Below are 17,306 nucleotides of genomic sequence, written 5' to 3'. Positions count from 1 at the left end.
ACCTCCTGCAGCAGCACATACACACTGTACTGCTACAGAGCTAACTGTTAGCCTGTTAGCAAATTGCAGACTCCGGCTCTGCAGCTGGGATAGGCTGCTGCAGGAGAACCGCTTCGATTCGTTCTTACTCTTCTTAACGAGCCGCTGGCCCCTGCAACTTCATTCTGGCTGCTTGCTGCTTCCCCTCCTTCTCCTCCTCTTCTTCTTTTCATTTTACTGCCCCAGAGGTCACAAATAGAAGTTTGGATAACTCACAAATTTCGCAAGACTGATTTTTAACGCAATAAGAAATATCGTCGAGTTTAATCTCGCCACACCCCTACAGTAAACACATCCAAACATCCAAAGAATCCAAACATTGTGAACAGAAAATTTAAGTTGCTTCCCAATATTTGGCCTGTATCGGCCTTGCTTCCAAACTTTTAGCCTGTAGTGTGTGTGTTTATATAGACACCTTTACATTTGACTTTGTGGCATACTGTGACTTTCCTCGCATACAAGCATTTCTCTCTCTATTCTTCCCTCTTTATATCAGGCTATCAAGGCAAATTTTAATGGCACTAAATAAACTGCAGCGTTTTACGTTCAAGCTTTATTTTGCAGCAGCAAGCCATTGCTCTTCATCATTTTTAATGTAATTTCATTAAGTCTCAGTAACATGACTGTGGAGTCAGCTGAATTCCAACATAAAGTGTTGCGGTCTCTCCATTGAGTTACTTTCTTTTGTTTTGGGCAAACTGTATTTTTAGAACTGCGGTCATGCTGGAATGTAGGAGCTTATTAAATTCATGGTGCATTTAGGTTCACCTTGTGAATCATAAACACAGGAGATTATATAATTAGAAGCAGTACAGACTGTCTAAGAGCCTTACTGCAGTATATTCCATTCTAATTTCAGAGAGTACTCAGACCCCTTTACTTTTTGTTTTCTTTTCTTTCTTTCTTTTTTGTTACTTTTTATTTTGTTTGTATATACGTATATATATATATATATATATATATATATATATATATATTTTTTTTTTTTTTTTTTTTTTTAATATCTCTATATTATGTTGCAGCCTTTTTTTTTTTTACCCTACACTCAATACTCCATGATGACAAAGTGGAGAAGCGGCAAAGGAAAACTTGAAATATCATACTGACATACATATTCAGACACTTTGCTATGGCACTTGAAATGTAGCTCAAGTGCCTCCCATTTATCTTGATCATCTTTGAGATGTTTCTCCACTTTGACTGGAGTCCACCATGTTCAATTGATTGGACATTATCAAAAACCAAGCCATGAGGTTGAAGGAACTGCTTGCAGAGCTCAGAGACAGGATTGTGTTGATTGTGTACAAAACAAATTCTGCATTGATGGACCCCAAGAACACAGTGGCCTAAATAATTCTTAAATTGAAGAAGTTTAGAACAACCAGGACTCTTCCAAGAGCTGGCCGCCCGGCCAAAATGAGCAGTCAGTGGGGGACGGCCTAAGGAATGACAGAGCACCCGATGGTCATTCTGGCTGAGCTCCAGAGATCCTGTGTGGAGATGGGAGAAACTTCCAGAAGGAGAAGCTTCTCTTCAATAAAAGACACATGAAAACCTGCTTGGAATTAGCAATTGTATTGTATAGCATTGTATTGTTTGGCCTCAATTCTAAGTGTCATGTCTGGAGGAACCCAGGCATCGCTCATCACCTGCCAAATACCATCCCAACAGTGAAGTATGGTGGTATAAGTGTGTGGCAAGGTTATAATAGTTTTGGATTTTTCATTAGTCTCAGGTGTAATTTTGTTGTGAATTTTTGTTTTCAAATTCAGTTAGTTTTAATTAGTTTTTAGAGTGAGTTTGCTAGTTTTAGTTTATTTTTAATTTTTAAAAATTCCTTCGTTTTAGTTTAGTTTTTATTAGTTTTAGTGATAGTTTTAGTTCTCAGCGCCACTGCAAAAAAAAATGTGATTTGTATTATCATGGACAAATTGAAGACATGCTCACTTTGGATTACCATAATAACTGAACGGTTTACACTATCAGAATTTTCATATGTCCAATGGTTTCTAAAAGCTGAGGAGTTGCTCTTTACAGCCAATATGGTGGCATTGCGTTAGTAATACTCACGTTTCTCATCGGAAGCCCACAAAGTAGGAATACACACACTCAGCGGTGGAGAAATAGAAACACTGGATTATGTATGAAAAAAGTTGACAAAGACGAAAACGAAGGACATTTTAACTATAATTTTAGTTAGTTTTGTAACCACAAAATACAGTTTCAGTTAGTTATCATTTTTAAAAAAACCTCTAGTTCAGTTAACACAAATGTTTTTTCAATTCTAGTTTTCGTTATTTCGTTAGTTTTCGTTAACTATAATAACTTTGGTGTGTGTAAGTGTTTAGGTTTTTGTTACAATGTGTGTGTGTCTGTGCACGAGCAGAGAATCCATGTGTGCTGTACTGCACACCAGTGGGTCGGGATGTTCCAATCCTGATGGCTGACAGAGTGATGGATGGGACGCCCTGTGGACCATACGAGGCTGACCTTTGTATTAATGGAATGTGTCAGGTATACACAGATATCACACATTCACATGTGAATACACCTTCTGATTCATAGGTACACTCAACCGTCACCCTGTGGTAACTAATTAAATTACATTGGTGTAGTGTTTCAGGCTATTGCCATGTTAACACAAAACAAATAATTTGAAATAAAGAAAAATGAGGAAAGCACAATTTTGTCATTGAGATAATAGGTTTAGTTTTAGGCTTTTGGTTTGAATTGGAATAGGTATCTTTTACTGTCATGGTTTAGCAGTTTTTCACCGTAAAAGCTACAGATATTTATATATATATTATATAGCTATCTATCTAATCAGCATTTTTCTTTTCTGTGGGGCAGTAAATATGACACACACACTCACACACACACTTGTTCACTGTTCTTTGTTGTCAGAAAATTGGTTGTGATGGCATCATCGGCTCTTCAGCTGAAGAGGACCGCTGTGGTTTTTGTGATGGAGATGGACGTTCCTGTAAGGTAGTGAGAGGAGACTTCAACCACACCAAAGGAATGGGTGAGTGTTGTGTTTTAATACTACAGCTACTGTATGCATTATCTGCTGAATATTGAGCTAATATTGGCTTTCTATAAAACAACAGGTATTCAACATTGCCATTTACTGCTGAAAAGATGCAGTTTAAAAAAAAAAAAATTATATGTTTTGTAGAATTATTTGAGGATGAATGCTAGCATAAATGGTCAGTCAGTTACAGCCAGAATACATAATATTTGCCTTCAGTATGTACGCATCACACTATAAGCTACGAATGTTCATATATAACACAGTAAAGAATCAAATACAGGTACCCTGTAGTCTTATCCTTAATCTTTACCAGCCTGACAGTTTGAAACTACAAAATTTCCTCTGGGGAAATTCTGAAAGGGCCACTGGGGCTACGAAAATCGCATAAAGTTACCTGTGTGTGTGTGTGTGTGTAATTAAAATCACATAAAGTTACCTGTGTGTGCGTGTGTGCGTGTATGAAGCATGTGTATGCATGTGTGAGGAGCGTGCGCACTTTAGTGCATGTGTGTGTGTGTATGTAACTGTAACTGTAATCACATCAAAGATCAAAGGCAATCAGATCAAAGCAATCAACAGAATTAACTGCAGCTGTTAATGTTCCGAAAGAGTGACAGCAGAGGTGGACAGACTCGAATATCTGGCCTCGAACAGAAAGCATTTTTGGCAAAGCCATGATACCTATCATTGAACCGACTTCACTTTGAGTGTCCCGAGTTCTTCCTGAACGTCTATATATGATTTTTTTTAAGAAAAATTAAAAAATTGCTTTGTTAGAGCGATCTAAAAAAATTGTTCCATCTTCCTTTTTTCCGAAATCTTCCTGCGTTTTTAATATGGGACCCAATGAGGCTGTTGGTGGTGTTGGTGGCACATCTTTGCGTCGTACGCCCAAACTATAACTCTGACAGCTTTACCAGAGGATTGTGAGTGAGAAGACAAATTTTCCTACATTTCTATGTATAAATTATTTCTGTAGAGTGGAATTTACGGCCTGGAGCGCAGTTTTCAAATTTATTTTTGACAATTTTTTCTCTCCCTCTACACTCTGGCAATGATGTCACACACTGTGATACGAACAATCCGTGCAATACACACCCATTATAATCTCAGAATTTCTCCAAAAATGATCATGGTCATTGAACAGGGATTGGTAAAAAACTATATGACCTATCGAAACGTGGATTAATACACCAATACACAAGACTTGTGTCTACTGTTTAAAGTTTAAATGGAGTCTCTAGGTGAAATTATGCCGGAGAAGTAGATGTTTAAAAATCTCCAATTATTGTTCTTTTTCGCTCATTTTTTGTTGGCCGTGCCATTCATTTCAATGCAAAATTTTGGGCAGTTTTGTATTAAAATTTGTATTCTGTAGAGAAAAGTAATGGCACACCGATCCCGATCAAACCGCACGTTTTGATATATAATTTGTCCTGCAACTATTCAAGTTGTAGGACTAGTAGCGGGACGAAATTGCGTCCGGAAGAGGAAGAAGAAGAAATCCACAGTATAACAGTAGTGCTCGGGGCTTCGCCACAGCCCTTCTCTAACTGCCTTGGCAGTGCAGCTCTCCCACCATTTTAAGACTAGGCCCCTCCCACTGGACCACACCATCTATAATGGATCGTACGTTTACTAAACACAGATCAAAGGAATCATCAAAACATTCACATAATATCCGGAAAAAGGAATAAATCTATAACCACATTTGAACACCCCTATCAGTTGGTTTGGTGCAGTGGGAGGGACAGAGCAGGCTCCCACTCCACTCCACTTTTAAATACATTTATAACAAAATGAATTTGAAAATGTTTATTCACTTAAAACAAAATATAAAAGCTGAAAGAAGACAACAACATTGTAGTTACTGCACTGTTTGTGCATTACTATCAGAATTTTTTACAGCAAAACCAGAGTGCATTAACTACGTTTTTGGGGTCAAAGGTCAAATAAATCATCATGATTTTTGAGCATAAAAAGACATAAATACAAGTAGAAATACTTGTCATATAATTTATCTACATATAACCCATTTGAGTGGCCAGTTAAAACACGTTAAAAACTGAAAAAGCAGTGTTTCTCAGTTTTACCTTCTGCGTAGTTACTGCAGTTAGACTTTGTAGGGCAGTGTACTACAGAATTGTCATTACATATCCAGTCTGTTACATTGGTTCTAAAAGTTAACTCGGGGATAAGTCCAGTTTGTGTTATGAAATCCTCTAAAATATTGGGCCTGCAAGTTCTCTGAAACATTACAGACTCAACTCTCATGTGACTCTGAACAGAGTGATATGATGACATTCCATATAATTCCTTTCTTTATTAAGCCACATTTCCACTAGGCAATTACTAAGAAGTCATTTTCTGTGAGTGATAAATAAGGCACAAATGATCACAGCTTTTCTGTCGGCTACTTATATTAAGATGTAAGAATGAGAAAATGTTTGACTTGAGAGTGACTTATATAGGAATTAATAAATTTTCTCTATAGCAATGAGAAAGACCAAAAGATTGAAAAAAGGTGTTATCAGAATTAAAAGTCATGACAAGTTTCTTTTTTATAGTTTATATCAGTGTCTATGTGCTTTAAATTATAACTGTCCTACAGGTGGGGGGTAAAGTCATTGTTATCTTAAGTGTAGAAAAGAAACAGAACACTTTCTATACAAATCTATTCATTCTAATTTTTAATATTCGCCTATATCCAAACTTGCTCCTACCATTCCCAACACCTCTTAATCTGTTTTCACCTTATGTTCTGTTTCTTTTTTAGGCTACATCGAAGCTGTGATTATTCCGACAGGAGCCAGGAGGATCAAAGTTGTGGAGGACAAACCCTCACATAGTTTTCTGGGTAAGGATGCATATATTTTAAGGTTCTTGAGAGTGATCAGTGCTAACTTCCAGACATGCCCACAAACACCACACCATGTTTCTTTGTAAACATTTGGCAGCTGCTATCGTGTTTACACACAGCTTTTTAACATCAATTCTTTTAAGAGCTCCTAGTGAGGTTTGGAGCTATTTGATCCAAATATTTGCTGATTGTTCAGCTACATAACTGACTGGCCTTTTCTGAACTAAACCTAATCTTGTTTTCAGACTTAAGTCTAACAGCAGCTGCTAAGCTTTGGATTGTGTCACACACACAGTCACTTAAGACTTGACATTTGACACACTATAAAATGCCTGACAAGCTGAGTGTCGTGAGTGACCCTGCCTTTGTATCATGCGTATCCATACGCATCTGGTGCAAGAGGTGCATCCACCGACAACTGAGCTGCAGCAAGTAAATCAGTGTGTAAAACTGCAGCTGCTTTGACGGACTTGTCATAAGCTATGACTATAATATTCTCTAGTTTTGCTGTACTTTTTGCTGCTGTTACACTGTTACACTTATCTTAATAGCTGGCACGGCCAGACAAATACTTACAAAATGCAGTGTCTGCTGTATATCAGTGTTTTTTCTGCTTATTATAAAGTATATATTATGAATATAAATATAGTATTGATATGCCATTTGTCTCACCACAGTCGCATTAAGCCTAATTAAGCTATCATAGACCCATAACCCCATGTTTGTTAAATGTGGTGTCTAATTAGCTACAGCAGAATTTTGTAATAAGGGTTGTGGTTTCTATTAAAGCACAACTTGTTACGGTTCGGTAGAGAACTGGACCCAAATGCAAGACACAGAGAAGTCTTCAAAAACACGAGGTAACAATAAAAAAAGCACTCAGGCCACAAAGGCAGAAAACCAAAACGAGCAAGGGACAATGGGGGTTCTTAACGGGAGAGAAAAACAGACGGTTAGAAACATGCATAAAAAAACCAGTTGAAAAATCTGTCATAAAGATTGGCCTGACCTTACCTACAACAAACGACGGTGAACGAACTGTGCCGGATCACAGGAGCCACAGGGTTTAAGTAGGTGGGTAATAAAATGAGTGGACACAGCTGAGTGCCATGCTCAGGTGCTCTTGATGAGCTCAGGTGCTCTTGATGAGCGGACCACAACACAGACAGGAACACATAAGAAAAAAAGGATGGGGGAGAAGGGAGAGTACCAGACAGACTGGGATCCTAACAGTGCCACTCCGCCACAAGCGCCTCTTGGCAGTCCCAGAAGATGGCCGGGATTGCATTGGTGGAACTCCCAGATCAGCGCAAGGTCCAGGATCAACCGGGGGGAGATCCAGCTCCTCTCCTCGGGGCCATAACCCTCCCACTAGGCGAGATACTGAAGACCCGACCCCGGCGGCGCATATCCAACAACTCCCGAACGGTGAAAGCCAAATGGTCATCCATGACCCGAACGGGTGGGGGAGGTGTGGCTGGAGGAGAGAGAGGGCTGGGAGACATGGAAGACCAGATGGACCCACAGAGCCTGGGGGAGCTTGAGTTTCACAGCAGAGTCGTTAATAATCTCCTGAAGCTCGTAAGGCCCAATAAACCTGGGAGACAGTTTCTTGGAAACAGCTTGTCAAGGAATGTTTTGAGCCGACAACCAAACCTTCTGACCGGGACGGTAGGTAGGGGCTGGTGTCCATTAGAAGTCCCTGACCCGCTTGTTTCTCTTCCCACTGCTTTGGAACGCAGTGCGAGCCTCCCTCCAGAGCCGTCTGCAGCGACGCATCAATACTTGAACCAAGGGCACAGAGACCTCCTTTTCTTGTGCAGGAAACACAGGTGGTTGATGACCAAAGGACATACCCTTAGCTGAGCTGGGCAGGCTGTTGTGGGTGTATTCTACCCATGGTAGATGATCAATCTAGGAGGCCAGGTTCTTGGCTGTTACGCAGCGTAGAGCAGCTCCCAGGTCTTGGTTTGCCGGTTCTGCTTGGCCATTAGACTGTGGATGATATCCAGAAGACAAACTGACTGAAGTCCCCAGAGAACGACAGAAAGCCCTCCAAATCTGTGACAAGAACTGGGGGCCACAGTTGGAGACAATGTCCACAGGGATGCCATGAATCCTCACCACATGGGTCACCAGGCGAGCTGCCGTCTTGGATGAAGAGGGGAGTTTCGGGAGAGCCACAAAATGAGCAGCCTTAGAAAACCTGTCAACAATGGTGAGGATGACTGTGTTACCTTTGGAGGGAGGGACGCTGCTAAAAAAATCCATCCCGATGTGACTCCAGGAGTGGGTGGGAACGGGGAGCGGGTGTAGCAGGCCCACGGTGGGGAGCTGGGAGGACTTACTGCGGGAACAGGTCTCACAGGCTGCCACAAACTCCTGTATGTTCTGTCGCATGGTCAGCCACCAGAAGCGACTCTTCAGGAGGGACAGTGAGTGTGCGATTCACAGGATCTTCAACAGGATCTGGAACATAGAGACAGTTAGCAGGGGTCCCACCTGGGTCCGAATGTAGCTTCAGAGCCTCTAATACCAGTCTCTTCACCTCCCATGTTATGGCTCCCACAAAGCAAACTGCTGGCAGGATGGGGTACGGTGACGGCAGGTTGAATACCCTCCAGCCAGTGCCTCCACTCCTCCAACTTGCTAGCTCGATAGCCAGCAACTCTCGATTTCCCACATCGTAATTCCTCTCCACCGGGGAAAGCCGGCTTGAGAAGAAGGGGTGGGATGCACCCCTGCACCTCCTTCAGGAAAGACTGGGATCCTAACACAATTTAGGTGTAATTTGGATGTAGAAATATTTCTTTTTTAATGTCTAATGAAGGACACATTATTTGAAATGTTCTCTAATTTGATACAAAGTATGGCTAGTTACATCTAATTAGTTTAATGTTAAGTCAAGTGCAACCAAAAATGGATATAGACCAATGTGACAGGAACAGGTTAACAGCAAGACACTGTTAACATTTTGCCATTCAATAATAATGTGATCCTATTTTTTAAGAACAGCTTTGACTAATGCCAGTGGCCCCACCGCCTACTTTCAGTAATTGCAGTAGCTTGCTCCGACCTGGCCTCTGGCCCTGGAATGCCATTGCAGCTTACTTCTGAAAATCACAGTAGTTGTAGCTTAACTATTTGATTTGTTTTGATTAGCTTGTAACCCACGCTCATGGCAACTGAATGCCAGCTCACCACGGTCTACTTCCAGCAACCACAGTTGTTTTTGGACGGCACTCTGAGGCCAATGGTTGCTAAAAGTTCAGAAGCTTGGCCCACTACCAGGGTTTTCCCTGGGTTGTTGGAGGCTTCGGCGGTGTGTTGGGGGGGGGGGTGGGCATGTTGTCAAACGTGCAAGTATAGAGCCTCATCACACACAGTCCACAGAAGGTGAGACAGACACATCATTTTCAGCATCATCAGGGTACGGAGATACAACCTTAGAACTAAATTCACATATCAGCCAACCTAACGTTATCTGCTGTTAGTGTGGAATCAACTTGACTCAGAGGAGGTAGCTAGCTTGCTAATAAACCCGCAAAATCCACTAACCAACTTACTACTAAAGCGCTGAGTCCAACATAAACATCTCGTCTGGTCTTGTCACCACTTGTCCTTTTGGTGCAAAAGACAAAACAACCACCTGTGACGTAGCATCCGGAGCAATTTGGGGTTCAGTATCTTGCTCAGGACTACTGTGGCCAGGTATCAAACTACCCACCTTTGGATCACTGGGTAACTACTTACTATCATATTTAACATAGTTTTTAGTGAGTGATTCAGTTGGTATACATATTCAGGGTAACGCTAAGATCGTTGGTGTGTGATCAATTGTGGTGGGCCACTCTGGGCCAAAAGGCCCGACATTGCATTGACTACTTTGTGTTTTTTCTTTAAAGTATGACATGCTATTTCCAGTGTTGGTCCCAATGTACACTTATTTGAAAACTAGGATGTTCAGAAATACTTACACTCTAAGAGCATGCTTTTTTTTAAAGGCCCATTGTTTGAAAAATCAGTTTGTTTTGATTCAAACTGTATGCACAACATTTTCCCAGACAAAATCACCCAAAACAACATTATTTGATTCTTGCCTCCAGACAAACTACTGGGACCAGTGGTGTTTTGGGTGATTTTGTCTGGGAAAATATTATCCATATGCTGAAATGCAGTTCAATGAGTGTTCTGAATTTGTAAACAGTCTGAAGAACAATAGCAGGAGCAAACAAAATTTGAACAACCTTACTTCTTAACTTTTACTTTATTGATTGGAAATGGCATTATTTTATTTTTAGTAGAACAATAATTGCCTTGAAGACAGCTTCAACTTATTATCACTGAAGGCAAATGTACTGTAGGCGGTACGGCTTGGTTTATCTCTAACACCAAATGGAGGGTACAGTAATATAATTGGTGCAGTATTAAGAACATCTAAATGTAGGAGTCCTGATAGACCTAACTGTTTACTTGTCATTACAAATACATTCTGTTTTAATTTTTATATAACCTTTTGTTCTGTTATCACATAATTTATTTGTGGGCCAGTGCCTTCAAGAATATTACTGTATATGTCATATCATTGGGTGATTGTTGGATCAATTTCAAGGCCGAGAATTCTACCAGTTGGGTCCTTCTGTTGATCCAGAATGTAGTTGTTAAGCCGTTTGTGATGGCCTTCTCAATGTTGCTACACTGCCGGACTGGTCTCTCTGTGGTCCTTTCCTTAAAATTATCCTCATTAAAGGCATTTGCATACCCTCAAACATTTACACTGCCAGCAGTGTCTCGGCAAATGGAAACTAAGGCACCAGATAATTTGTTTACGTTACCAATGTGACTTTTAACACTATCATAGAGCATAACTACTGTAAGTACAAATGCAACCTTCCTGGAATTCCATTAACTCTAGCTTTGAGAGAGCTCGCTATTTTTGCAATGGCAAGTCAGTGAATCACAGCAAGTTTTGAGCTGTATCTAGCATCAATGTTTCCCATCGTATATTAAAACATAAGCAATTCATTCTTGGAAACATTGCACATATCAGTTCATCAGATTAAAGTCAAACACACACACCTGCATGCATACCACCTGCTGCTGCCTTAATTGTTGAAGTATCATTTCTGGACTTCAATTAAGTCACGTTGTGGATGAAGTGGACGATGTTGCAATTGGCACACTCAGAGGTATGCTATGCTATATTGGTTAGGTATATGTTTTATTAGTGTTATTTTATGGGCTTACGCTACTCTAATGATTGTACTTTTTTGTCTATGTTGGCACTATATATATGTGTGTGTATATATATATCTATATATCTATATATATCTATATATATATATATATATAATATTAGTGGCTTGAAGAAATTAGAGCAATTATTCAAGGCTGGGGCCACAGCTCTACAGAAACACTTTAGATTTTTATAGTTTCAGTTTCATATGTGCAATAAGTCCAAGAAGGTTACATTATTATTATGTTTTTAATCTGTAACATATTTGTTTAGCAGTTCTGCATTGAATGTAAATGGTATGGTGCAATATGTAATAGCTAAAATAATGAATTTGTCTATGCAGCCGTGATGAATATGCCTTGCTTTCAAATTCAACCAGTACTCTGGAAACACAATGATAGCCTGTAGCAATAGTGAGCAAAATGTCAGAACAATATGCTAATTGTACAGTGTCACAATGTAAAAATTAGTTGGTAAATTATCCACGTGCTGTGTACACAAGGCTGAATTATAACAGTATCTTATTCATTTTCCAGCCGAAAATATTTGAGAAAACTCACTGCCTTCACTTTCCTGGTATGACATCAAAGATATTTTCCCAGTCCTGAAAATCTCCTACGGCACCAGGCTATACACCTAAAGGTCAGTTTTGTCTACTACAGTATAACAAAACTGAGTGCACTCCTGTGCAATGTAATTAAAATGTTGAGTAATAACAAATTCTATTGTTTGGATCACATGTATGCCACAGATGGATGGACCGATTTCAATGGAAAATGTGATGTTAATGTCATGGTGAAGCAATGGGTGGAATACTACCCAATGATAAAAGACTGGTCAGAAGCAAAGAGAGGGTGAGTCTCTTTTTCATTTGTTTGTCTTTTAGTTGTGTTGAAAAGTTTTCTTCTGTCATATTTTGATGTTTACTACTTGTACACTGCAGGAGCATGTTCCTAAAAAAGCTCATGAAGAGACTCTTAAATGTCCAAGAGGCAAATAGTTGTTCTTGGAAGAAACGCGGTATTGCAAGAGGCCTCAATGTAATTTCTTCAAATTTGTAAGAAATCACTTAAACCTAATAATGAACTTATTTGATTTTGGAGGTCAAAGGTCAACGTCACTGTCCTTGGACCCTTTGTCTGTCCCATTCTTGTGAGCATGATAATTTAGGTATGCCTTTACGGAATTTTTTCAAATCTGGCACAAATTTTTAATTGGACTTCAAAGCAATGTGATTAGATTGCAGAGGTCATAGGTCAAGTTCACTGTACTTTGACGTTGTGTCTGTCCATTCTTGTGAATATGATATCTCAAGAATGCTTTAAGTGGCAAAACTGTCCACTTCGCAATAAGGACGAACTGATTAGATTTGGAGGGAAAAGGTCAAGGTTACTGTGACCGAACAAAATATGTTTTTGAGAATAACTCAATAATTAATTTGCTAATAGCAAAACATTTTACATCAAATGTCTTGAAGGATGCAATGATGAAGTGATGCCATTTTATATCCAAAGGTCAAAGGTCAACTTCACTAAAAACACTTTTCTGGCCGATATTCAATGCCATAATAGGAACAGAAGGGAATTTTAGTGGATACTGAAATGGTGACACTAATCTTGGTTGCCCACCTTGAAATTATGGTGACTGCATAGCAAGGTTATTATAGTAAACGAGAACCAACGAAATAACGAAAACTAGAATTGAAAAAACATTTTCGTTAAATGAAATAAAAATAAAAACGAGAGTTTTTTAAAAAAACGATAACTAACCGAAACTGTATTTTGTGGTTACAAAGCAAACTAAAATCATAGTGGAAAATATCCTTTTTTTTCACACGTAAACCTTTTTGGTTGATATGAAATCTATTTCATCTATCTGGTTTTATGACTTGATAAACTTATTGGGGCTGAGATGGATCAGACAAAGGAAATAAAGGAACATTTATTGTGACTTTTTTTAATCTGGCACCCAACAAATACCCCATTACGAAGAAAAAATAAAGCTAATAAAAACTAAACTTAAACTAAGCATTTTCCAAAAAATAAAGAGTAATTAAAACTAGCAAACTCATTCTCGAAACGATTTAAAACTGACAATCACAACGAAATTAAAACTAAAGCTAATGAAAAATCCAAAACTATTATAACCTTGATGTATAGATCTTTTGAGCTGCCAGGTTGAAAATGTGTGTGAAGCATCAAGTTTTAGAACAATCAAATTTGAAGCATTGGTACAGTCATGGCTACATGAGTCTGGACAGACATGTATGTAAAAACGCAATTTGATGTCTTGGCAGAGCCATGCAACTGGCAGGTGATAATTCTAGCCTTCCTCTTGTGTTAGTTTTCTGTTACTAATCATGATGTTAGCGGGTCGGTTTTGACCCATGTCTTAAATAATCCATAAAATACTCAAACAATTATTTATCATCCAATTTGTTTCTTACCTCTTGGTTACCTTGTTAAGCTTCCTTATCCATGAAAAGATTCATTTTAATATCGTCGGTGTTGCCCCCTAGGCCTTTCTTTTGACAACAAAAATAAAAAAAAAAGGTAAAATGAACCTCAAGAGAATTATATAAATGTGTTGCTGGAATGGCCATTTTCCACGGAAAGGGACAAAACATCTTCTACTTTCAAATGTTATCATCTACTTTCACCTCTAGCCCTGGGTTGAACATCAGTAGAAGGAGCTACACCATCTCCCTAAGGCATCCCTGATGGGAGCAAGCTTCTCAGATTTTGCTTTTGTATCTGTTGTCAAATCACAACCAGTGTTGTTGCATACAAATATTCCTTCCACAAACACGAATTTAAGGATTTGTAGCTTGTGTGTTGGTTTTTTCAAATAAATGTGTATTTGTAAAAAAGGCATTTGTTAAACTGAAAATTCTGCTTGTGAAGTGTGATTCAGCATTTGTGGATCGCCAATCACACTCAAGCATCTCTTTCCTCAATGATGTATTTTTGAGACATTCTTGTCGAGAGAATCCACAAAAAAACAGCTGGTGATTCACAAATGGCCGCCCTCCTCAACAGTACGTGGCAGTGTTGTTATATGCATTGATGGAGCGATTGTTTGGACTCTGCTTAAGGTGGACTTACACTTAACTTTCCATTTTGCGGTAAAGCCATGGCCCAAGCTGGAGAGCAGTCACCATCCTCTGTAAGTAAAACTATTTTTCCCTGCCCTACATTACGTTAGGACCTATAACCTGAAAATAAAATGAAAACAATGATAACACTATTGCGACTGTGCCGGTTTGGTTAAAACTAGGGCCGGGACTTTAACGGGTTAATTTAGATTAATTAATTACCCAAAAATTAACGCGTTAAAAAAATTGAGGCATTTTAATCACACTTATTTTTGCACTGCGGAACGTTTCTCACTGGATGAGTTTCAGGCGGACCGATTATACTGGAGCACCAACTAGCGTTCATGAGTTCAGACAACAACAAACCACAGTGAACATGAAGGAAGAAGCTGATGAGAGCGCTTTGGTTGGCCCCGTGGATGATGGGACATTTTGTTACAAAAAACCAATGGATGGAAGCGTCGATAAGAGCATGGTTGTGTTGCTATGCAACAAGGAATTCACATATCACCGCAGCACATCCAGCCTCAAGTATCACCTCAATGCAAAACATATAGCAGCTAGTGTGGTAGCTAGCGTGCATTGTGTTATACTTAAAAAACCAAAGTATTCTAGTTTACAGAAGGTCTACCTACCTATAGGCTACCTGAATTTCTGAAACGTACTATATTTCTAAATATGCTATTGCTACACTTAATGGCAAAAATTGCACTGGCCTGTTGGACTTTAACAAAAATAAACAATGTTTTTGTTGCTTAAGCTTATGTATTCAGTCATTATTCAATGGTATACTAAAAATCCATGTGAAATAAATTACTTCTCACTGTTCTCAGGTCAAATATTTATATGCGATTAAAATGCGATTAATTTCGATAAATTAATTACAAAGCCTCTAATTAATTAGATTAATTTTTTTAATCGAGTCCCGGCCCTATAGTTAAAACGTTTAATTTAATTAATGACTGAGTTATGACAACACGGCCTGCTCCAAAAGACAGTTCAGACAGGGACAGGGAGGCCGACGTTTTTCAATTCATTAAAGTTGGGGTGGTGCACAAAAACGTCAGTCGCGATAGTGTTATCAATGTTTTCATTTTATTTTCACGGTATAGTTGCTAATGTAATGTAGGGCAAGAAAAAATAGTTTTACTTACAGAGGATGGTGGCTACTCTCCATCTTCGGCCATGGCTTTAACGCAAAATCAAAAGTTAAGTGTAAGTCCACCTTAAACAGAGTCCAAACCATAGCTCCATCAATGCATATGACATAGCTTTTTTGTTTTTACAAATGGAAAATTGTGTATTAAAAAATACAAAATATATTTACAAATACACACTTATTTGTAAAAAAAACAAAAGCAAGTTACAAATTAGGAATTTGTATTTGTGGATAGCAAAACGTGTGTGCAAGTCAAGGATTATTTGTAGATCACCCTCTGTGTGTTTACAGGTATTAATGAGACAAATTAAAGCCCATAATAATGTTTAACCCTTGTAACCAGTCCTCGCATTGTCATGTTTTCTCACTACACATTTTGGGGCATTGTGAGAAAAATTCCATATTCTTTAGACTGTAGACGCCATTTGTGTTCACCCAGGACTTGCAATAGAGATTACTTTGTTTACATTAATTTTCTGTATTCGACTGCATTTTTTCAGCCCGTGCTTGAGTTGCTGATACCAACTAATTCCTGTTAAATCTCTGAGATAATGGACAGATGGGAAAGCCTCTTTTTAACAGCCCAGTCCAAATGGACTTTCCAATACTTGAAAGGTAAGTCACAATACCTCAATTACACCCAGTTTATTGTTTGAAATCTCATGATGAGTCATTATTTATGCCTAATATTTTGCCTTTTCTTTCAAACAGGTGGAGCCAGCCTGATACAGTTGTGTTCAGAGCCTTGCCCCTGCTCGTACTTTTCAGCACCATGTCCCCTAACAAGCTGGGCACAAGCAGCAAGGCTATTTTCCCTCTCCTTACAGTAATGCTACCTCTATTACTTTGCAGTTATTCATTGTTGTGTGGTGTTTTACAGACACAGAAAAAAGCAAAGAAAAACACAACACTGACAATGTCATTTAATAGTCATGCATACATTATATAGTCAGGTTCAGAACTTGAATGAAATGATCATTCTTGGTTAAGATGTTTTAACGAATGATTTGTAGGGGTGTGACGATACTCTCAGCTCACGAGACGAGATAAGACACCATATTGGGTTCACGAGAACGAGACGAGAGGAGATTTTAAGAAACTACAATGACAAAATATATGACTGGACCAACGTTGCACATGCATGCTCTCTCTCTTTACATGCATGATGTAAGCATTAATTTTTAATAAACTTCTACTTCCACAAATTGAAACAAAAATGTATAAAAGTTAAAATAAAATAAATTAAATTAAATATTTCTCTAATTTAATTTATTTTATTTTAACTTTTATAAATTTTAGTTTCAATTTGTACTACACGGTGGTGTAGTGGTTAGCGCTCTCGCCTCACAGCAAGAGGGTCGCCGGTTCGCCTCCCGCCTGCGGCTCTTCTGTGTGGAGTTTGCATGTTCTCCCCGTGTCAGCGTGGTTTCTCACCGGGTTCTCCGGCTTCCTCCCACAGTCCAAAAAACACGCATTTAGGTTTAATTGGTGACTCTAAATTGCCCGTAGGTGTGACTGAGAGTGTGATTGTCTGTCTCTATGTGTTAGCCCTGCGATAGTCTGGCGACCTGTCCAGGGTGTACCCCGCCTCTCGCCCAATGACAGCTGGGATCGGCTCCAGCCCCCCGCGACCCGATTGCGGATAAGCGGTTAATGGTAATGAATGAATAAATATTTCTCTCTTTTTTTCAAGTGCAAACAATATGAGCCGTGTTTCCTTTAGGGGGAAGAGTGGCCACCGGGAAAGTCTCAGGCCACGGCCTCTCTAATGTCCGCTCACTCTGCGTGTCTCCGTTAAAAAAAGGCCCCGAGAGGGATTTAGAGACTCTGAAGATGACGTATGGTATTAGATCGTGGCATAATCGATTAGCGACAGTTTCAACC

At 39.2% G+C, this 17,306-nt stretch overlaps 1 protein-coding gene and 1 long non-coding RNA gene across 2 annotated transcripts in view; both read left to right on the top strand.

Moving 5' to 3' along the window:
- The window catches only part of adamts17 (ADAM metallopeptidase with thrombospondin type 1 motif, 17), a 77,552-nt gene that overhangs the window by 39,071 nt on the left and 21,175 nt on the right, over window positions 1-17,306 (top strand). The window contains 3 exon segments of the mRNA XM_059353846.1: window positions 2,426-2,553; window positions 2,944-3,064; window positions 5,850-5,930. Of these exon segments, the coding sequence (XP_059209829.1) occupies window positions 2,426-2,553; window positions 2,944-3,064; window positions 5,850-5,930 (330 nt within the window).
- Window positions 11,937-16,628, top strand: LOC131990648 (uncharacterized). The gene is made up of 3 exons (XR_009396073.1): window positions 11,937-12,023; window positions 15,923-16,037; window positions 16,134-16,628. It is a non-coding gene; the product is annotated as an uncharacterized LOC131990648 (long non-coding RNA).

This window comes from Centropristis striata, chromosome 2 (assembly GCF_030273125.1).
Source record: "Centropristis striata isolate RG_2023a ecotype Rhode Island chromosome 2, C.striata_1.0, whole genome shotgun sequence".
Lineage (NCBI taxonomy): Eukaryota > Metazoa > Chordata > Actinopteri > Perciformes > Serranidae > Centropristis > Centropristis striata.
This window is presented reverse-complemented; position numbering and strand designations above follow the sequence as displayed.